Raw genomic sequence first — 22551 nt, forward strand, 5'->3', positions numbered from 1 at the left:
GAAAATAGACGAGAAACTGAAGATAGTCAAAGACTTCATCTTTTAAACGATACCAGATACTGCACGTTACTTCATGTTGCTATTCTTGCCTGAGACACTTGGTGCTGTAATTAATGTTGGCTATTATGAAACGCCAGAAGGATTTTGTTGTGCAGATGGCCCCAGTCATCCTGAAGGAAAAAAATAATAAAAAAAAAATCTGTTTCCTGCTGTCTAAATACCTCCATGAAGTCTGAGCAGATCATATTCCCCCTAGTGTTAGGCCGTGGTATACGCTCTTAATGATTTCTAAGAGAACGAGGGACACCACAATGATGTTTTTTCCCAGTAGCTGTTATTTTAATCTATTCCTCGTGTTGATGCATATCCTTGTACTCGTGTTCATACTTAGAAAGGTTTCAAATAAACAATGGCGTGAAAAGTCTTGATGGACATCTGAGCCCTGGCCGGGATTGGATGGGAGGGCACGTGGGTCAGAACTCAATACTGCAGCTCCACTCTCTGGCAGTGGCAAGATAACGCATCTTACAGCAGTGATATTTTGTTGCAAGTTTTTTTTTTTTGTTTATGACACAGGAGAGTTTAAATTGGTGTCAGTGATGTGAAGGTCAATATGCTTCCTTAACACGTTTCTTCCTGAACATATTCACTTATCTCCATGACTGAAAACATCAATGTCCACACTGGCTCTAGACAAGGCATGGGCAAACTACGGCCTGGGGGCCACATGTGGCCCATTAAGCTTTTTAATCTGGCCCACCAAACTTGAGGAAATTGTATCAATAGTAAGTAAGTCATAAAATAGCTGTATTTCATCCATTTTTCAATAAGAGTTATTTCAATAAAGAGAGAAATACTATGGGGAATCAAATACACATACTTTGTCGTCACTGCAGCTTTTGTTCATTTTCAATTGACATTAAAGTTACATGATATGTTTTCTACATATCCCTCATACATATTTATAGGTGCCTCTGTCAAATTTGAGAACCCACCAGTCAAAAAGTTTGCCCACAGCTGCTCTAGACTGACGCTGTGTCTTGTCACAGGTGAAAGTATGTTCTGCAAAAAATTAAACAAAATAAAAACACTGCTGACTATCTGTGACTACACATAAAGGGTTTGAGTTCTGCAGCCGTAGAGTGCTTTACCACTGTTTCAACACCCTACCAACAACTGGGGGCCGGACTCTAAAAATGTATCCAAGTAAACAACACAGTATCAGTAAAATGAAATCCACATTTGATCAACGGGATCAGTTTCCTGTCAGCTCCCCCTGTTGCTGTTATAGCGCGGTCCCATGTGTGTGGAATGGTGTGAACAACCCACCACATGGAGCCCGCCGGCCGGCGCTGTGGAGCCAAGTGCGCGCTCGCATGTCATCCTATCTTATTTTCCTACAATAAATGAAACGCGCCACCAAAGTGCAGGCTGAACTTAAGATGCGGCATTCCCACATAAAAAAAGCCACAAAGCTGTTGTGGTGCCATGCCCAGAGGCACGGTGTCACCTGCTCTATTTATAGCCGCTCAGGAATCCTGGATTCAGAGACTCAGCTGCCACGTCTATTATTACTATTAGCTAATGCTGTAACAAGTGCCCAGCTCACAGTGACACTGTAGCTACTTCATGCTCTTCCTTAATTCGGCGCGGCAATTATGTTCTCTCGGTACCGTACATTATTTAGTCATGAGGCAGTTTGGAGATATTAAATTTTAAGATTGGCGAGAAAGGCGGAACGGCATAAATTATAAATGATGCAAAGTCATCCAAAGGCATCTTGCATGTCCAAGTGCTTCTTCAACTGACATTAGTGTTTGAGTTTGTACTGTTTGGAAAGTCAAAATACATTTTGGCTTAGTCAAGAAATACTGACGCATGTGACTTCAAATAAATATGTTTTTTAAATAATAAAATTATCTGTCAACTTTCTTACTGAACTTCCATCAACATCCTTTGCTTCTTTTGCTATGTCCACAGTGTAAGCGTGTGCTTTATATACAGTTTTGGGAATGATCCATTTGTGATGTCACTAAGGCCACTGATACCTCGCTGATTGCCACCAACACTCTCCATCATGCTCATCTTCTTTCCAGAGCTTTTTGTCATTCAAGACCCCAGGAAATGTGCTGCATGTAACAGTAATATTATAAAATTCTTTTTTGAATTTTAGTTATAGGTTGCTAAAGTGGTCTCTGCCTTGATGTTTTCTGATGTGTTCTAAGAATGGTGGGCCGCTGTTAATTTACTAGACATATCCGAGCAGAGTTGAAAGTAGCAGAGCAGACCCTCCAGTGACACAGCATGTTGAAGAAACCACGGTCCCAGTACGGAGCCTTGAGGGACTCCACTCAACAACTCAGTTTGCACCCAGAGGCACAACCTTCTCAAGTATAGAAATAAAAGTTTGCCGTTCTTTTCGGGGATTAAAAAACATTTCGGGTCTTTCCGCCTTGGCTGACAAATGTCGCTTCGTCCCTCTCGCTCAGCCCGGCGCCGTGCAAGTCAGCAGAGACGGACTTAGTTGCATAAGACGAGGCGCGCGTAAAGCTGCACCACCGCGGCACTTAACACTTGCTCAGAGCCGGGAACAAGTATAGAGTTCACAAGTGAAGGACTGGTAAGGGCTCCGCGGGGCTGAAGACGGCACATGGTGATCCCTCCGACTGGCACGAGGGTGTGGCATGTTCGCAGGGGGTTGGGGGAGGTGGATTTGGGGAGGGAGGGCAGGGTGTCCCAGCACGCCGGCGCTTCTTTACACTGTAGTAGTAGTTCCTCCGGAGCCGCAGCCCCTCCGACACCTCCGTGGGTTGAAGCGGAAGATGGAGTGGAGCTGGAGCCGAGGGTCGGGGGGTGGGAGGGTGAGGGGGGGAAACCTTATCCTACTGGGATATTGAGTTAAATGTCACTGCCGTGGCCTGAGGGAGACACTGACAGGCCGACCCCGATCGCAGCCCCTCAAATCTCAGAGGTCAGTGGCTGCACAACAGCTGTGGCCCGGAGAGCAGCAGCAGAGCCGGGTGAAACAGAGCCGGTGGTGCGCTGGTGCGAACAGTACGGGAATAAAACGCTTCAGCGTCAGATCGCTGGGCCGGCCGTGCTGGGGGAAAAAAAGAAAAAAAAACTTTATTCTTGGCAGATGGACAGCAAATGTTTCTGCACCTTTGAATGAAGCAACCTCAGTTTAGCTTCATGCTTGAATGTGCATTCTGAACACAGCACTAGTCGTTTTTGTGCTGCGTGAACTGCAGCACAAAATCACATAAGAACAAAAAATACAGATACACACCTATTAGTTAATTCAGACTTGAATTGAGTTTATAAATGAGTTTAAACAGTCCTGCGACCACATGCATGCATCCACTCCACTTTGCAAAAGAAAGAAAAGTGTTTGTGTGCTTTAAGCCGACGGCTCTGGTTTTGTTTAATCTCATGTCAAGGTTTGAAAAATGCACTGATCCTGTTTCTGCTCTCGCTCTCTCCTTTTGGGTGAGAGGTTGCTCCTCCGCAGAAGGCCAAATGGTCGGGTCAGTTGGACCCCGGCAGCTGATTGGAAACTTGAAAGCTGCCACAAAACAACTTCCTATTTTAGACATTCTCTGTGGGGGAGCACCACACGCTCACGATTGTGTCACAAATAGACCAATAGCGTATATGCTCCAAACACGCAGTTCCACTTATGCAGCATACTGACAGTATGTCATGGTCAAATGCCCATTTATGCTGTATTTAGCACAATTCTGGGATGTGAACAAAATACAATTTAGAAGAATGTCTCTCATCTGAGATTACACATAAAAAAATAAAGTTTGGCTATGTTTTATAAAATGGAAATCAAAGAATTGGTGGAGTTTTTCACTGTTTGTTCCTGGAGTAATAAGTCTCACTAGAGAAGATTCAAAAACAGAAATAGTTTATAATCAATTAAAATAACAGTCCTGTGGTCATGTTTTAATAAGTAGAGGAAAGTGACAATGAAAATAAAGTCGCGTGTTTGCGGAGGAAAATGTTGCCCTTCAAGTCTTTTCTTGTCACTTTTACTGGCTCGTGGAAAGTCTTAAACCGGATTTTATTGTCATTCGCACCCTGATGAGAGCGGTGGAGGTCACGTAAATCACAGGGGCCGCGCGGCAGCTGTGAAAATGATCACTTACAGGGTAAATTTGGTGTGAAATTTAAATAAATAACTAGTCCTGCAAGCAGAGGCTCCACAAAAGTCGAATTTGACTGTGTCACTAGAAGTTTAACGGCTTTGAAAGAGACACTAATGTAATGGAAATGAAAATTCACTACACACTTCAACTTATTTATCTTGTTTCTAGGTAATAGCAGCAATAGGACAATGAGTTAGCCGCTGCTTATTTTGAGAACATTATTTTCCGGATCAAAGTTACCTCTTCACTTTCAAACCGCCGGTTAGACTGATCGCGGTGCGGTGCGCGATTCTGCATGTGAACATTGTGGATGTCGGTCATCATCCGTTTTCCTTTAAAACTCAGTTGTGTTTGGCCCGACTTGTGTTTCAGTTTGTACTCGGTAGACTAACAAAATTACTGCGGCTATCAAACGCAACACGATACGTCAAAGCCCCCTGCCAGCGTGCGTGCGGAGGGCCGACATCCGGAGCAGTAAAAAAAAAAAAAGGGCCATAAATAAACTTCAGAGATCGCAACTCGTTACGTTAAAAGATAAAATAAAATATGAAATAGTAAAAAGTCAGAAGATGTGCTGCGGGTCGCTGCTGTCGACCGTGATGAGCAGCGCCACCTGTGAGTGTATGGATCAGCAGCAGCGACTAACCCGACGGAACCTGTTTACTGCTGTTCAAACAAACAGTAAATCAACCGTGTTTGTGTTCAAGTTTGAGTTTTATGGCAGACTTTGTTTTCTCCAGATAAACTTTCTTGTATGGTTATTCAGAATACAAAACAAAGCGGCCTTGCCGGAAAAAAATAAAATAATAATGATAACATTGTTGGAAATCTTTATTCAAATACAACACGTTGTGAATATGTGATTCTTTTTATTTTAATTCATAGATGCATTTTAATGGCCAAATGCACTCCCAGTTCACTGTATTCGCCACACGGGGCCATTGTGCTTCAGTTAATGCAGTACAGAGGGCTCAGATCATCAGCTGCACCAGAGTACAGTTGCATACCTCCCCGCTGCCTCCTCTTCTTCTTATAAAAAAGGAGACATAAAACTCTATCCTCCTGTATCTGCAGCCTGGGCTTTTCTTCTGAGGTGTGATAGTGTGACACTCAAGCTGCCTCACCCTCACCCTCACACCCCCACTCCCCACCCCGGCATTCTTGTCCCCCTCCCTCCCCTCTGGAGAATCACTTTCCTCAGTTCTTCATCAATTCCACGACACTGTTAAGTTGGTTTAATCATCATTGTTTTATTTTATTTTAATTTCAACCATGCATGTTGTGTGCCGAGCTCGACATCAATACGGACGCTGATGTTCGAGCTTTTGCGTGTTTTTGTGTTCCCAAGTCACACATCAAACCTGATGTCGCGTTTCGTAAAAGATGCGGTAAAAGTTCTCTCTCAAACGTTACGGATCTTCTTGGGCCTCTTCCTGCGTATGGCTCCGGCTTCTCTCCTGCCCTCCTAGGCCACCTTCCTCAGCACAGACCAGTTGAGCCATCACTCACATTTCTACCCCCCCCCCCTCCCCGCTGCCCCATCCATGACCACCACCACCTCCCCTCTGGATGATCCTCTGTCTCGCTCTCTCACCTTCTCCCTTCGTCTTATTCCACTGACCATGCATGTTCCAAAAACAGATCTCATTTTCTTCCGCGGTGCAACCCCCACCCTCTCCCCCACGCCACCCGCTCCCCCCACCCCCGTCCCCTCCGACTCTCCTGCACCAGCCTACTTACCAAATCCAAACCTTGTCCCCAGTTCCTGTCCAAGCCCACATCACACCTCCCAATTGCACCACCTCGAGCCCCACCCATGGCCCCCCCATCATGTCCTCCCAGAGTTTGGAATTTGGGGGCGTGTGTCACCGGACCGTCCACCAATCCCGAGCCCTTCGCTGGTATAAAACTCTGAGCGTGCGTGCACTTATTTGCTCTTTCTGTCAGTCCAGCTCTCCTGAATTGGAGAGTGCCACACTTCAAGGTGAGGTTGCTGGACCAAGGGTGAAAACTGCAGCAAAACCATCAGAAGTGAAAGAGCGCGGATAGGCACGGTTAGACGGGCACAACCCTTGTCTACCCAGAAGGATGGAGAACGCACACACTAAGGGGCCGGCAGAATGCCTGTCTTACTTTGGGGTGAATGAGAATACCGGCCTGAGCCCAGAACAGTTCAAGAAGAACCTGGACAAGTATGGCTACAATGGTGAGAGCCGCTGGGGCGTCGGCGGGATGGTGACCTGGGACGAGGCGGGGCGGGAGGGCATCCTCAAACCAAACGCATGCGGCTGACTAGTTACAAGGCCACAGAGAAGAGGGGAAGATGTTGTATGTTTGCATTGCTGGGGGTTGTTCCTCCTGCATGTGTTGCTTATCCCAAAAACTCAACTCCGGTGGAGTTCCTCATGAGAGGTCCTCATCGGGGTCCCTGCTGGGTCGACTGTTCTGCATGGGACGTTTTTTTTGGAGGGGAGCTAACAACAGCTGGTAGAAAATGCAGAGACACTGAGAAGCAGAGACTTTGAGGGCTTTGAGGGGCTATTTAAAGATAGCCAAAGAAGATGACTGGAGAGCGAGAGAGACAGGTGATGGCTCAAGAAGCTTCCTGGGTAATAAAGGGGGCGGGCACCCGAGGCAGAGATGGATAATTATAGGCCCCGGGTTTAAAAAAGAAAAAAAATGGGAAGGGTTGGTGATCCTTAGATGGCTAATGGTGCAACAACCCATAATGTGATTGCTTATCAATAACTTCTGGGATGGCCAGTTAAGTGTTAAGCCAAGTCAACACTTTGGGACGTGATGGTATTGTCCTCAAAAAATAATGGAGGCTTACAGCAGGGTGCAGATTTGAGGAAAGTCTATTGTGTGTAATTTGAAAATGTATTTTCAGTATTTACAGTACAATATTTTTTCATCCAGGCCCAGAGTCCCATTCAAAGGGAACTGATTTGGAATCAGATCAGTGAGGGCAGCATTAGTTGTTGTTTTTTCAGCAGCGATAGCTTTTGGGTGGAGGGATGCTTGTCTCAAGCACGCTGCAGCTTTTGGAAAAATGGACGCCAGGGAATTCAGAGTAGCATTTGCCATTTTTCATGATCTGTCTGAATTAAATCACTATTTCTCCCTGAGTTGATCATTATGACTAACTATGATTTTTTTTCTCTCTCCCCTCTCTGCATCATTGCCCCCGTCCTGCTTCCTCTCCGATTGTCCCCAACTCCAGAGCTGCCCGCTGAGGAGGGTGAGTCTTCACTCCTTCACCACCTGCAACATTTCCGTCAACACTTCAGTAAACGGCTTCTTATCTGAAGGACGTCGTATTACATACGTACACATTCTAATCGCTGCCAGTCTGCACGTTGCCTTTATGAAGGTCCCAAAATTGAAATTTGTAAAACATGCGGTGACTTTGCGGCCATGCAGGTCCTTCAGTTGCTCGATGTAAAGGTTGATTGGCCGACTGATTGACTTTGCTTCTTCTCCTCCAGGCAAGAGCATCTGGGAGCTGATTGCTGAGCAGTTTGAGGACCTGCTTGTCAGAATCCTGCTGCTGGCTGCCTGCATCTCTTTTGTAAGTAATCAGACAATGTTGCCACATTTGTTTGCAATTTATGTTGAGGGTTTTTTTTGTAGTACACGTGAGAACAGCAAACTAGTCCGTAAAATTCCAACATCACACCTCAAGACTCTGCTTTATTTGACACATGTAGGACAGTTCATCCAACGCATTCAGAAATCATTCAGAACATGGTCACACTAGACTCTTGTGTCTTGTTCTGCACTGCTTGTCCAGTCGAACTCGTCCCTCCAGCCCTCCGTGTATTTTCGAGGACGATAACTTGAGAGGACGGAGGCAGATTGTGGCAGGCCTGTAGGAGGTGTATTAATTCCTTTGCACAGCTTTCACCCCTTTGGGCAGCTGTCACGATGGCCTTAGAAGGCAAATATTGAGGAGGCAGTGAGAGTGGGGGTCAGAAAAATATAGGGGGGCTTGAAGGGTAAGGGTTTATTTTAAGAAAGGCCCAAGCTGAGGAGAGAAACTGAATCCTTCGGGAAAGGTCAAGCCTCAAGGAAGGAGCGGGAGGGCCTCTGCAGAAAACAGGCTCGGAGTCAGATGGCGCAAGGAGTTATGGGATAGTTATGGGACAAACAGATCAAATGATAAAACAAAGAATCATCCAATCATGTTATGGAAAACAAAAATATCAGAATAGCAGGTGGCAAGGTATGAATGAATTGAAATCCCTTGGCAGTCGATGCTGCTTGCTTTTTGAAATCAGGACAGAGCCTTGCTAAAGAAGGATTTTACTGTTTCTAATACTTTATGCATTCTTTACATGGTGAAAGGTAATAAGGCAAAGGCAATTGTTTTACAAGGGCAAAATAAAAACATCCAACCAAGTCAGAAGACCCTCGAAATGCAGTTTGCACACATTCTCCGACACGTGCCAGCTGTATGATTTGACCTTCTACAACCCCCAAAACTTCAGGTGCTGGCCTGGTTCGAGGAAGGTGAGGAGACCGTCACCGCCTTCGTGGAGCCCTTCGTCATCCTTCTGATCCTCATCGCCAATGCCATCGTTGGAGTGTGGCAGGTCAGTGGAGGCGCACCCTGCACGTAGAGGCACAATTAGACACATCCGTCACAGCGGCGACAGGGAGGTGGGTTCCAGTTACCGCTCTCTTGTTGCACAACTGAAACACTATCAGTGCTGCAGCTGTGGGGTGATGAAATAGCTGCCGTGCGCTCCAGAGATGCCGCTACAAAACAGGACAAAATTGGAGTAAACAAAAACTGTTTTAAAAACATTTTGAAACCACTGGGTGGAGGATCTGTATCACGCGAGTGTTGCTACACACTTGTGCAATGGCGTCAGTCACATTGAACATTATTGCCATCGCATCCAGGTTAATTATTGGAAATTAGCTCCGTCCTCATGAGAAAAAAGAAGTGACATTAGATCCCATCAGAAGATTAATGTTGCAGTTCCACGTTAAGTAGCATCACAGTTCTAATGGAATTTTGAAAAATATTTTCTTCTTAAATATACCCTTACAGAAGCATTAAAAAAAAAAAACAAACAACAACCTGTGAAACACTTGCAACACATTGTCACACTTTTCAAGAGAGGATTGCCCATCAGATAGCAGATCTTCTCATGTGTCGTCTGTAGGTTTAGCCTCAGCTCCGTGCAATGACTTAAGTCCTGCTAGAGGGCGCCATCGGTACCTCAGTGTGGTTTACACCCAAACAGCGATAAACAGACGTGGCGCTTTTGGCAATCAGACCGTACACATCTCCCTCGTCGGTTCAGCCTCATAAATCTATGACTTGTTATTTTCGCCAGAGATATTTCTTCCTGTTTATTGACTTTTCTTCCCCTCTCCTCCACCAATTGTTGTGGCACAGGAGCGTAACGCTGAAGATGCCATCGAGGCTCTCAAGGAGTACGAGCCTGAGATGGGCAAAGTTTACCGTTCTGACAGAAAGAGTGTGCAGATGATCAAGGCCAGGGAAATCGTCCCTGGAGACATTGTGGAGGTGTCCGGTAAGACAGTTAAAGTTGGTCTTCGCTCAGATACAGTTACATAACACCTGCGGGCACAAAATAAGCATATACATCTGTCAGGGGCCGATGGTAAAGACTCGTGTCTTTTTAAGGCAACCGCTGTGAAAACGTGCTGACGGAGGCAAGGCAGAGTCGGGAGTATAAATACCCTGACAGCCACCTGCCAACCCCCCCCCCCTCCCCTCGGCTTCCCCCCCTCCCCCCCCTCCTCCCTCTTCACTGCTCACTTCTGCGCTGTTGCCATCGCACACCTGTTGCCTCTCTGGCAGGCTCTTCCCACCCCTGCCAGCCGTGCTGGCCTCCCGATGGAGCCACTCCGGTGTCACTTTAGGTTGCGTCACAGTCTGAAATCAGCGCATTGACTGTGAGAACTTGATTTTTCACAGTAAGATCGGAAAATTAAAATGCTTTTTTTTTTCTCCTCAATCTTTTTTTGTCACGTGTCTTCGAGCTATTGCGCCTTATGACATTTCTAACCTATTACAGTTTTTTTTTTTTTTTTTTTTTTAGAATAAGGCAATGCTATTAAGGCTAAAATCAATTTTTTGATTTTAGGAAGAAAGCAGACCTCTGCGTGTTAAAACCGTAATTAAGCAGAAAAAAAAGAAAATTTGCTTATGATGATGATGATTATTATTTTTTTTTTTGTTCAGTGAAATATAACAAGCATGCCTCTTTGTGTCTCCCCCAGTTGGTGACAAAGTCCCCGCTGACATCAGGATTGTTGCCGTCAGGTCCACCACCCTGCGTGTCGACCAGTCCATCCTCACCGGTGAGCCTCAGCGCACTGAGTACTGACTCCGTGACGCGTTTTTCTGTCGTCATTTCCACTCATTAATTTTGTGTCCCCCCCCCGACACCTCTTCCTCCAGGTGAGTCCGTCAGTGTGATCAAGCACAATGAGGCTGTCCCCGACCCCAGGGCCGTCAACCAGGACAAGAAGAACATGCTTTTCTCTGTGAGCGCCTCGCCTTCCTCGCTTGTTCATCACAAAGAAAAAAAAATCCCTTTCATTCCTTTTAGCTAAACTTAGCTCTCTCCTCCTCCTCATTGCCGCAGGGCACCAACATCGCTTCTGGCAAGGCCATCGGTGTGGCTGTGGCCACCGGAGTCGCAACTGAGATCGGCAAGATCCGTGACCAGATGGCCGCCACCGAGCAGGAGAAGACCCCCCTCCAGGCCAAGCTGGACGAGTTCGGCGAGCAGCTGTCCAAGGTCATCTCCCTCATCTGCGTCGCTGTCTGGGCCATCAACATTGGCCACTTCAACGACCCCGTCCACGGTGGCTCCTGGATCCGTGGCGCCGTCTACTACTTCAAGATCGCAGTCGCCCTGGCTGTGGCCGCCATCCCTGAGGGTAAGGACGTACGCCCGGATGCAGGCCTGAAGATGGCCTTTTTGCATTTTTTGACTGTGTTCAATCAATCATTTTCTCTGTTGTAATTCATATTTGTCAACTCTGGTTCTTTTTAAACATGCTCTATAAAGAAAGTTTGACTTGACTTGACTTGACTCACCTTGTGCCGCAGGTCTGCCCGCCGTCATCACCACCTGCCTGGCCCTGGGCACCCGCCGTATGGCCAAGAAGAACGCCATTGTCAGGAGCCTGCCCTCCGTGGAGACCCTGGGCTGCACCTCCGTCATCTGCTCCGATAAGACAGGCACACTCACCACCAACCAGATGTGTGTGACCAAGGTAGGCGGTCCGCATGGCAGCGTTTTTCTGTCCACATTCAGCTCCAAAATGCGAGGATTCTCCTTTTTTTAAAAAACAAAAAACAAAAAACAAAACATTCATAGCAATGTTTAGAAAGAATTGCTCAAAGTCTTTTCGACAACACAACATTCTGATTAACTTCATGTCCCCTTTCAGTCTATTCCCAACTGCCTCCTCCTCCTGGGGATTGTTATTCTAAATATTATAAAAATTTTCTTCCAGATGTTCATTATCAAGTCTGTGAGTGGCGAGCACGTCGACCTTGATGCTTTCGATATCTCTGGCTCCAAGTACACCCCTGAGGGAGAAGTGTAAGTTAAACTTCTCCCTATTCTAAACCCCACTTTTGTATCCCATTGTACAAAATCCCCCTCTATTTAAAAATATATATATATATTTTCGGTGTTGCCTTTCAGTTCCCAGGGCGGCAGCAAGGTCAACTGCAGCAGTTATGACGGTCTTGTTGAGCTGGCCACCATCTGCGCCCTGTGCAACGACTCCTCTCTGGACTACAACGAGGTGAGACTGTGACCAGCGGTGCGTGAAACCTCTCTGGTGTCTGTCTCTGGTGTAACTCAATCGCTGCTGCTGATGGTTTCCCCAGTCCAAGAAGATCTACGAGAAGGTCGGTGAGGCCACTGAGACTGCCCTGTCCTGCCTGGTTGAGAAGATGAATGTGTTCAACACCAATGTGAAGAACCTGTCCAGAATTGAGAGAGCCAACACCTGCTGCTCCGTACGTTACCGTCTGCCACTGAAGATGTTTTATATGTTGACAGTGAAAGCAACATAGTGGAGCGCCATTGGTTAGACATCCAAATTATAAATCCATTTTGTAATGTTTATGGACTCCAGTGAAGGAGAGGTTTTTGGATCAGTTATGATCCAAGAACCTCTATAGATATCCATAAACAGCTTATTTAACCCTCTGTTCATAGCATCCAGCAAAAAATGCTGAATAAATGTTAGAATTCCATAACTGACCATTTCCAGCACACACTTTTTTTAAAGATGATGCAAAAAAAACGAACGGTAAATTAATGATTGATTGATTGATTCATTAATTGATTGATTGATTGATTGATTGATTGATTGATTGATTGATTAATTAATTAAAGTTTTAATAACATACAAAAATAAAATAAAAAGTAAAGAATACAACAACAAGTGATAAAAAAAAGTTATCCGTGTTCAAAAAGAAGTGGAAAGAAGTTGAAACTTTTTCAATCCCACTCCCTTCTCCTACACAAATGACTTACATATATATCATGTCTATCCTACTTCCCCAAAATCGCTACCACTTGTAGTAATATGAATAATCCATAATTACATTTATGGCTTTGTCTTATACAAATCCATAGGCATATAATGAACCTTTTAAAGAATTCACTTTAATCTGTAATTATTAGGCAAACCTTCAAGCTGTGATTTTTTGTCCTCCCACAGGTGGTCAAGCAGCTCATGAAGAAGAACGTCACCCTGGAGTTCTCCCGCGACAGGAAGTCCATGTCTGTGTACTGCACCCCCGCCAAGGGCGACGGCGGCGCCAAGATGTTCGTTAAGGTGAGTTTTCCTCCCTTGCTCTGCCGCCGCCACCCTTTCGTTCGATCAACACACAGTGACCCTCGCTGCTCCCTCCGCAGGGCGCCCCCGAGGGCGTGATTGACAGATGCGCGTACGTCCGCATTGGCACCACCCGCGTCCCCCTGACCAGCGCCATCAAGGAGAAGATCTTGGCTGTGATCAGGGACTGGGGTACCGGCCGTGACACCCTGCGTTGCCTGGCTCTGGCCACCCGCGACACCCCACTGAAGATGGAGGAAATGAACCTCGAGGACTCAACCAAGTTCGCCGACTACGAGGTGCGGAGCCGAATGCTGAATGACCGTTGTGGTGGACACATGCGCAAAGCCCCACGTGCGTGGCAGTGTTTGAATGAAATGGTTTTCTTTGTTCCCCCACCATCTCCTCAGACTGACCTCACCTTCGTTGGCTGCGTGGGTATGCTGGACCCTCCCCGCAAGGAGGTCACTGGCTCCATTGAGCTGTGCAGGGATGCCGGAATCCGTGTCATTATGATCACTGGTCAGTATTACAACGATTAGGTGAAGACAAATAAGCACATAAAATAAGCATTTCATCCTACATTTTTTTTGTGAATCAATAGTTGAGAGATTTCAGCAAGAATTGCTGGTTTTAACGTGACCGTAGATCTATTGGTGCAATATAAAACCTTAGTGATGAAGCCGTAGCAGTGAGAATATTTATTATGATATTTTTAAACAGGCAAATAACATCTTGTAAAAACAATAGGACTGTGAGCATGTATTCAACAATGACAAAGTTTTATATGCTACAGTAAAAAGCTAGATCTTTGTAAGACAGGGGAGAGCAAGTGTAGGTAGCTGAAAAAAAGAATATAGACACCACGATAAGGCAAGAAAAGAGAGAAAAAAAAGACCATTTCCAGTTACGTGCAGTGGCTAAACTCAGTGTTTTCCGCCTCTTCGCTCCTCCACAAGGTGACAACAAGGGAACCGCCATCGCCATCTGCCGTCGCATTGGCATCTTCTCCGAGGAGCAGGACGTCACTGGCAAGGCCTACACCGGACGCGAGTTTGACGACCTGCCCCTGCACGAGCAGTCCGAGGCCGTGCGCAGGGCTTGCTGCTTCGCCCGCGTGGAGCCATCCCACAAGTCCAAGATCGTGGAGTTCCTGCAGAGTTACGATGACATCACTGCCATGGTGCGAGCTCCACTCTGGCTGCCGTGTGGCACGGCTAACATCGGCAGAGAACTTCCCTGGCTAACCTCTCGCTCCTCTTCCCTCCTCCCATTCTCTGGACCAGACCGGTGACGGTGTGAACGATGCCCCCGCCCTGAAGAAGGCCGAGATCGGCATCGCCATGGGCTCTGGCACTGCCGTTGCCAAGTCTGCCTCTGAGATGGTCCTGGCTGACGACAACTTCTCTTCCATTGTGGCTGCTGTTGAGGAGGGCAGAGCTATTTACAACAACATGAAGCAGTTCATCCGCTACCTCATCTCCTCCAACGTTGGTGAGGTCGTCTGGTGAGTGCTGCAAGTCCAGCCGGCGCCTCGGCAACTGCCGATCAGCTCAAACTCCACCTCATCATCCACTTGATATCCTTTTTTTCCTCCACCGCCAGTATCTTCCTGACCGCTGCCCTGGGTCTGCCCGAGGCTCTGATCCCCGTCCAGCTGCTGTGGGTCAACCTGGTGACTGATGGTCTGCCCGCCACCGCTCTGGGCTTCAACCCACCTGACCTGGACATCATGGGCAAGCCCCCACGCTCCCCCAAGGAGCCCCTGATCTCTGGCTGGCTGTTCTTCAGATACATGGCCATTGGTGGTGAGTAAAGCTGAAGCGTCCTCTCCCGGTTTTTTGCCTTGTAAGACTGTGTTCCCCACACCAACGCTGTTCCTCTTTTCCCTGCCAGGATACGTCGGTGCCGCCACCGTTGGTGGTGCTGCTTGGTGGTTCCTGTACGACCAAACTGGCCCCGGTGTCTCCTACTACCAGCTGGTATGCAACAGCAACTCTTTTACAGAGACTCTAACCGCCCCCCATTGCGCCTCCGCACCAGTAGAAGTTTAACCAAATGCTGATTAATCTCCCATCTCCGCCGTGCAGTCCCACTTCATGCAGTGCCATGACGATAACGAGGACTTCGCCGGCGTTGACTGCGATATCTTTGAGGCTTGCCCTCCCATGACCATGGCCCTGTCTGTGCTGGTCACCATCGAGATGTGCAACGCTCTCAACAGGTAAGTGCAAAAAAAAAGAAGCTTCATGACACAGAGGATGATTAGCTGAGTTGTGGTCGACGACTAAGACCAGGTGTTCGGTTCTTCAGACTTCAGGGACAATTTTGTGTAAAAATGAATACAGTCATTTTGTCTGTGTTGATTTTCAGGGCAACCTACATGTACAAAGACGTCTTTCACAATGTGCACTGGAAGCATTTTTTGTTGTGTAGTAAACATGCTAACAACAGTTGCGTAACCTAAACTTAGCGTTTTAGCTGAAAACTGTGTTGGTCTGTGTGCGGGTTTGGACTCAACAAGGAGAGCGACCCCCAATCAGTCTAACTGGAGCTGTTTTTCTCCCAAATTTCCAAGCTTGTCTGAGAACCAGTCCCTGATTCGTATGCCCCCATGGAGCAACTTCTGGCTGCTTTCTGCCATGACCCTGTCCATGTCTCTGCACTTCATGATCATCTATGTCGACCCTCTTCCCGTAAGTCTTCCACCAAACTTGCACGTCCTTCTTCTTTGCTTCATCTTCTGTTTTCCTGCCGCCAATCCCCACTGACACTCCTCTCTCCTTCTGCCCACAGATGATCTTCAAGTTGACCCATCTGTCCGTCGAACAGTGGATGGTAGTCTTGAAACTCTCCTTCCCCGTCATCCTCATTGATGAGGTGCTGAAGTTTGTTGCCCGCAACTACGTTGAGAGTAAGTACCCCTGTGTTTGAGCTTTTTAATCTTGGTACGCATTAAAAAATCACATTCCTCATTTTCTAACATTTCAACCCAATTTCTATTAAGCTTTAACATGATATTTAACATAATTAAATTAATACTTTCCTTTTTATACACTTCACCTTCATCTTAAAACTCCCATTGCATTTACTTGCACCTTTATCTGCCCATACCAACCAATCACAAGTTCCACAGTGTCTCTTTTTTCTCTTTCTGCCTGACTCCTCTCCTCTAACATTCCCCATCCATCTTTAACTCACTCCAACCTCTCTGTTGATTTCCAGATTAAAAACAGTCAACAACCACCATTAGCCTGTAACTAAAACCAAGGTAACCACGGCTGCCCTTGTGTTGAGTGTGTCTTGCTTTCGGTTTCTGTTGTCTTCGTGTTTATGGCTCATTCAAACCTCCCGTCCTTGGTGTCGCCCTGTACACACTGTTGTTCTCCTGTTGTCATGGTGCTCCACGTCGCTCCAACAACATCTGCAGCCAGTTGCCGCAGCGACTTCACAAAAGGGTCAAGTGAGGCTGCTGCTCCTGCTCCTGTCTCAAGCCTGCACCCTCTGCTGGCCTCCATGTTTATTATCATTCCTGATGTCGTGCAGATTTGTGTGATGCCTCAGAAGATGAACTGATCACCTCTGAGATGCTCATGTCAGCAATGTGATGTTTCTGTCCAAATTTGTGCGAGACTGGTGTCTGTTTAGATGTCTAGACAGAAAAATGTCTTACAGTGGTATTGTTTTTGTCAATATATGTGCTAGAAGTTGCCTTCAGACTGCATTATTATCTGTTTCCGTTGCTTAGTTATGAATACGCATTTGTCACCATTAATGGTTTGCTAGCTGTTTAAGAAAATAACTGTAAGGTGTGCAAACATGCCCGAGCCTCTTCCTCGTCTAATTTGGTATTTTTCTTTTTGCTAGGTGCAGGAGCTAAATAGAGATGTAGAAGAAGAAGAAGAAGAAGAAGATCTTAAGGGTTGGACAAGGAGGAGGCGGATAAGAGAGAGCGGAAGATAAACCCACAGATGGGTCACTATAGTGAGCCAACCAATAGAAGAGAAAGAAGAAAATATAAAATAAAATATATAAAAAAATTAAAATAAAACAAAAAATCAACATAAACATAGCCTCTATACAAGGACGGAGATCGAGAAATAAAAGGGAGAGGACTCCCTGCCGATAACGAATTCAAAAATATTTAAAGATTTTATTCTAAGAAATAAAGTATGTATTAAAAATGATTTTTTGTTAAACTTGGATATTCTCTGCCGTTGTGTTTTTGTGTCCTCTGTCCATTTTCATATGATTTGACTTTCCAGCTCATTCTTTTTATTCTTTATTCTGTGTCGCTCGTGTCCCGTGCAGACTCGCTGCTTTTGGCTGAGCTGTGTACAGTGTGACGTAGGGTTGCAAAGTGACTTCACATGGACAGGAAAAAAATAAAACCCACTTAGCTCCGGCTGCCAGTGCTCTCTTACAGGCTTCCGTGCAGTAGGCAGACTTGTTGGAGGTCTCCTGACATGAAATGGGCATATCCACTTGGTCACAACACTTTTTGGTCTTATATATTGTTTACTTGATAAGCTGCAATAAAGTGATGATTACAAACTCATGGACTCATAGCGTGGCGCACGTTTTTATTGACATTCTGAATGCATATTCGGTGAACCCAGACTTAAAACTCTAGGTAGTGCTGTGACTTGTTCTTAAGTGCCTCTTGCTTTGGTTATAAAAAAGTAGCATCCTGCACGGATTTGGTTGATGAGTGTTTGGTATAAGTAGAGCTGCAAGAAGACTAAAAAAACAAAAAGAAAAAGATCTATTCATCAGATGAGGTCAGTTTTAAATGGTATGTTGACGTCCTTCATTTGTCTCTCATAGTCCTCATCAAACATCTTTGATTGCTCAGGTGTGAAATGGTTCCTCCAATCCCCAACTTCACCTGAAATAGAGAATGCAAAGGGTTTGCGTTGTTAATGGTGAACAATAAGTGTGCATGTTGTATAAGTAGATAATTTGTCAGTTTCCTTAATACGAAAGAAAAAGGGTCTGTTGCACTTTTCAACAGCCTTCCAAAGATTTTAAGGCTTCATTTAGCTGGAAAATAGAGAATTTGGTCAATTAGCAAAAACTATGAAGTACTTTGAAACTATAGGTCATTAGAAGCATACTCAGGGAATTATTTAAAACATATTCAAAAGCAAAAATATACAAATTTGAAATAATTTTCTTGAATGTTTCCTGCAAGATGTCACACAGAGCTGGTTTGCAGTAATTGACACCTTTTCTCATGAAGGTGGAGATGGAGCAGTCAAAGACAGGCTTTGGGATGCAGGAGTAGTTGGCCATCGGATTTTCCTTCATCTTCTTGAAAGATGTGAGCTCCACGATTTCGTCGATGATCTTGTCAGAGAGCGACAGGTCCAGGTACTTCATGATTCGCACAACTTCCCGACGGGGATTCTGTGAGAGAGCACGCAGGGCAAAGCAAGGAGCTTCATCCTCCAGCAAAGTGTTTGACTTTGTAATCAGACACATGCACGTGAATCTTCCACACCTCTTTCATTTCTTCATAGAACAGGAAAAGGATGTTCTTTCTTTCCTTCTCCCGCCAGTAGCCTTTCACATGGTCATACCAGGAGCCCCATGAAACTGTTGAGACCCAGTTTGATTCAGTCAATCAGGAGTTGTGAAAAACAGTCTCTCAGACCTCGGACAGGCTAAGTATTCATTCTTATGATCATTTTTTTCATAAAAAACAACAACAACATCCAGAGTTATTGTGGACGTATTCGCAAAAGTTAGAAGTGAGGTGTTGACAGGAAAATGATAGAAGAGTTGAAGATAAACTAGATACAGATCAGAAAAAGATATTTTAAAACAAAAAACCTGACATGGTCAACTTACGCTCCCCTTGGATGAACTTGTGGATGTAGCCGTCCCACGGCCCGGGTTCAGGTTGGGTCTTATTCATCATGTCAAAAAAGAAGTAGCTCACCAGGTTGTCTTTGGCGTTGCGTGCCACATAGATTGTCTTTGAACGAGATCAGAAGGGACATAAAGAGGGGATTTACAACAGCAATAGCAGGAAGGGCAACATGGTATGGCAACACAAACGGCATTGTTGGGCCGTTCGTACCATTGCGTTTGCTGGAGACGCACCTTGCACTTGTTTTCCCAAAATGCAGGAGGAACCAGCTGATAGGGAAGGTGTGTCTTTATGATTCTGGGCGGCGTCATTATCTTTAGAAGATCCAGACCTGAAAGAAAAGTATTTTCTTTAATAAATATAATTTCCTCGACCCACGTTCCTCTTTTTGTTCATATGATGTTATGAGTTTAACAGCATGTATGGCAGGAAGACACAGCGCCTGTGCCTGCCTGCCGCTGCTGCCTTTGTGTGTGAGCATGTTAATTTCTAAATTGGAGGCTGTGTCACAAGACGGGTTTTCCCCACTATCTGCATTATAGTCTGCAATTACTATGTCCCTAAGAAGTCACATAACCTGGCAATCAAATTTCATTTTGAAATACAAAAATTAAAATCTTGCACAGTTGGAATATTATTTCAAACACAGGATGTTGACCAGGAAAGGGAATTGACTTTAAATGAGCATTGGCTCACCCGAAGGGATGGGTGGTGGACTCTTGATCTCCAGGAAAGGACTGCGCATGGGTGTTGGGGCTCGTCTGCAGGCTTCAGCATCTCCGTTGTGTAGAAGCAGGTCGACAATCTCCTGAGTCCATGTGGTCCCTTAAATCCAGTCAGTCATTAGAACACACTGTATCAAGTATGCTAAAATATGTATATGTATATGTGTGTGTGTGCACGCGTGTGTGTGTGTGTGTTTATATCACGTATTAAAATGAAACGTGCCAGTCATCAATCATCTGTTCTCACACTGGTTGGGGTTAGCCCCATATTTTCTGCACAATTTATTAAAAGGCCTTTTCTTAATTTAAAGGAGGAGAAAGATGAGTTCAGAAGTTGCATGTATTATTTTTAAATGTTGCAATTGTTCTTCCCTTGTCATTGGAATGTGGTAAAAAGACGAATACAGGTATGAAATATGTTGCTTGTCCAGTTTTCTGAGCTCTATTGGGCTTCGGGAGCCTTCACTGGCCAGCCTTTACTTTGGGCAAACAAGGTGCAACCAAGGTGCACAGAGTGTTTCCGTTTGTGGTGAACTTAAGACATTTGGGGTCTCACCTCTTATCTGTTTGTATGTGCTCTTATCTGTATATGTGCACTGGCCAGACTGGTATATCTCCTGTTGTTTTCCTCCTGATCAATTGTCGAGCAACATCTCACCAACATCAACAATCTCTTAGGTCTGCATTAGTGTGTGACAGTTGTGGTCTCAGAAAAAGGTTAGTTTATATGATAAGATGATACATCAGACCAGATTAATTTCCCTTTGCTGTGTGTTAAACAATTTTGAAAATTTGAGTCACACATCGTAGCTGGTTCCATATTGCAAGATTGTTTCTGTCAGCGTGTACACAGTAGAGGCCAACGTTGATGAATCCGTTGGACTGAACAGCTAGATATTTCAAAACATTAGTGCTACACAAGGAAATGATTAATCAAAATACTCTGCCTCCCCTTGTTAGTCATTCTTGCAAACTTTGATATAAGAGGAGTTGACTCCACGTGGGCCACAAAAGCTCTTATCTTTGTCAAGCCAACAACTTCCTCAGCCCATTTCCTGTCTCTTAAGACTCATGTCAAATAACCAACACCTTAGATTCGCACTATAACATCCTCTTAACAGTAACACTGTGAACAAAGCACCAGAAGTTTATAGCCTTGTAACACTGCTGGGGCAGGAAAAGTTGTAAAAGTGCCCTTTTGCACTGTCTGACATGCACTTCACCTCTGTCTGCAGAGCTGGAATGACCAAGTTTTTTATTATTCTGCAACATATTCTGCAATAAAAGTGAACTAGTAAAGAGTTAGCAGGATTATCAAAAGCTCTTTTCCTCCACAAAATGCCAAAGTCTAGCTGAAGCAAAATCTGAGCCATTAAGGCATTTTATAGGCAATTTAATTTCAAAGGAGCTTTTTTCTTTAGTTTTTTGTTGCTTTAAATGTCTTGATGTATTTCCCCAGCCTATCTCTCAATAATTAGGGCAGGAGATGGAAACTAAGGGATTGTCATTGGTTTCAAGTGTTGATCATTCCCTCACTGCCAAGTGTCCGAACATTGTGTCTCTTCATCTTTTTAAGATGAGTTCCTTCCCCTTGACCCCTGTCCCAGATGATCCTGTCAGCCTTCCAGAATAGTTTTGCAGTTTCGCATAGTTTCTTTCTCTCGTGTTTTCTGTTCTTGTCCTTCTTCCTGTCCAGTCCTGAGCTGACCCCTCTGGATTGGAATTTGACTCAGATGACCTCACTAGTTTAAGCATCACAGGAATAACTATACATATATATATATATATATATATACATACATACATATATATATATATATATATATGTATACACACACACACACACACACACACACACGCACGCACGCACGCACGCACGCACGCATGCACGCACGCACACACACACACACACACACACACACACACACACACACACACACGCGTATGTGCACATCTTATTATTGAACTGGTATATTTTGGTATATTTTCTTTTTTGGTAGCATTTCACAGATCACAAAATCCTGATCATATTAACAATTTCACCCCCAGTTTCCTTTGACACATCATGAGGAGTATAAATTACCACCCAAAAGACTCTAAACACTCCAGTGTGAAGTCCAGGTGACATATTATTCTACACATACTTGTAAAACAAGAAGACCAAGAAGATTGCGTCCACTAAACCGCGCCCCCCAGTTCTGTATGCATGAGCTGGAGTTGCATCTGTCTGTACCTGCTTTCGGGTAGGTGGCAATGAGGATGTCTGACGGATCCGGACGAAAAGCCCAGACAGTGTCCCAGTCACTTGCGATGAGACTCATGAGAGGAACTCCTTGTATTGGGATGAGAGGAAAGCGCGTGATGGATTCGTGGGCCATCTCAATGGCTTCGCTGTAGGTTAACTCCTCTTCCTTCCCTGACATGGCTTCAGCTCTTTAAGTTTTAATCCGAGAATGTAGAAATTGGACTTGAAATATTTTGTGCGTTGCCAGCGCAGTGGCTCCCCTTGAGCTCCTCTGTTCTGCAGCGCTGCACTCAGATGAGTTGTGCCCTTTATCAAACATTCACAGGTTGGTAAAGAGCTGATATAAACCGGCTTGCAAAATCTCCTCCTACTGCTGGCCAGTCCACACTTGCTGTAAGGAAATCCTCTTCACGCCGTCATTGTTTTCCCCCCTGTGTGCTTCTCCTCTTGCCTTCACTTTGCTCTGCTTCCTTTCCCCTTTCTTCAGCACCAAAAACACCCCCCCTCCTGAGCTCGCCGCTGGAGCCTGAGTGCTTCGCTCACTTTAAAATATGCCTCCGCTCTCCACTTTTCTATCTTTGTGATCTGGCCGTCTGAGTGCTTGTTCCAGGTTCTTATCTGTCAGCAATAACTAGGACTCTGAGTTAACCTAAAGTGCCTTTATGTAACATTCTCAAGTCACTGTTTCCCTCCCCAAATGAT

At 45.3% G+C, this 22551-nt stretch overlaps 2 protein-coding genes across 3 annotated transcripts; one reads left to right on the forward strand and one right to left on the reverse strand.

Annotated features, from left to right (window-relative positions):
* Positions 1-6088: 6088 nt before the first annotated feature.
* Positions 6089-17566, forward strand: atp2a1l (ATPase sarcoplasmic/endoplasmic reticulum Ca2+ transporting 1, like). Of its 2 annotated transcripts, XM_076034313.1 has the most exons (24): positions 6089-6360; positions 7378-7395; positions 7643-7725; positions 8645-8749; positions 9565-9703; positions 10416-10496; positions 10597-10682; positions 10784-11081; positions 11254-11420; positions 11664-11752; positions 11858-11960; positions 12046-12177; positions 12888-13004; positions 13085-13303; positions 13415-13526; positions 13964-14187; positions 14291-14511; positions 14610-14812; positions 14901-14986; positions 15095-15228; positions 15583-15700; positions 15801-15918; positions 16230-16275; positions 16872-17566. In XM_076034313.1, exons 1-23 carry the CDS (start codon positions 6243-6245, stop codon positions 16232-16234), a joined length of 2976 nt encoding a protein of 991 aa, XP_075890428.1. In that variant the 5' UTR covers positions 6089-6242; the 3' UTR covers positions 16235-16275; positions 16872-17566. The 2 variants fall into 2 exon arrangements, with proteins under 2 accessions (XP_075890428.1, XP_075890427.1); XM_076034312.1 differs by lacking the exon at positions 16230-16275.
* sult1st6 (sulfotransferase family 1, cytosolic sulfotransferase 6) lies at positions 17563-22481 on the reverse strand. Its single transcript, XM_076034314.1, has 7 exons — positions 21838-22481; positions 19576-19704; positions 19113-19210; positions 18858-18984; positions 18508-18602; positions 18233-18413; positions 17563-17892 (listed from the first exon to the last, which is right to left on the reverse strand). Exons 1-7 carry the CDS (start codon positions 22025-22027, stop codon positions 17777-17779), a joined length of 936 nt encoding a protein of 311 aa, XP_075890429.1. The 5' UTR covers positions 22028-22481; the 3' UTR covers positions 17563-17776.
* Between the last annotated feature and the right edge of the window lie 70 nt (positions 22482-22551).

This window comes from Nelusetta ayraudi, unplaced genomic scaffold, assembly GCF_046127955.1.
Source record: "Nelusetta ayraudi isolate G7.1 ecotype Tasmania unplaced genomic scaffold, CSIRO-AGI_Nayr_v1 ptg000042l, whole genome shotgun sequence".
NCBI classification, from domain to species: Eukaryota; Metazoa; Chordata; class Actinopteri; order Tetraodontiformes; family Monacanthidae; genus Nelusetta; species Nelusetta ayraudi.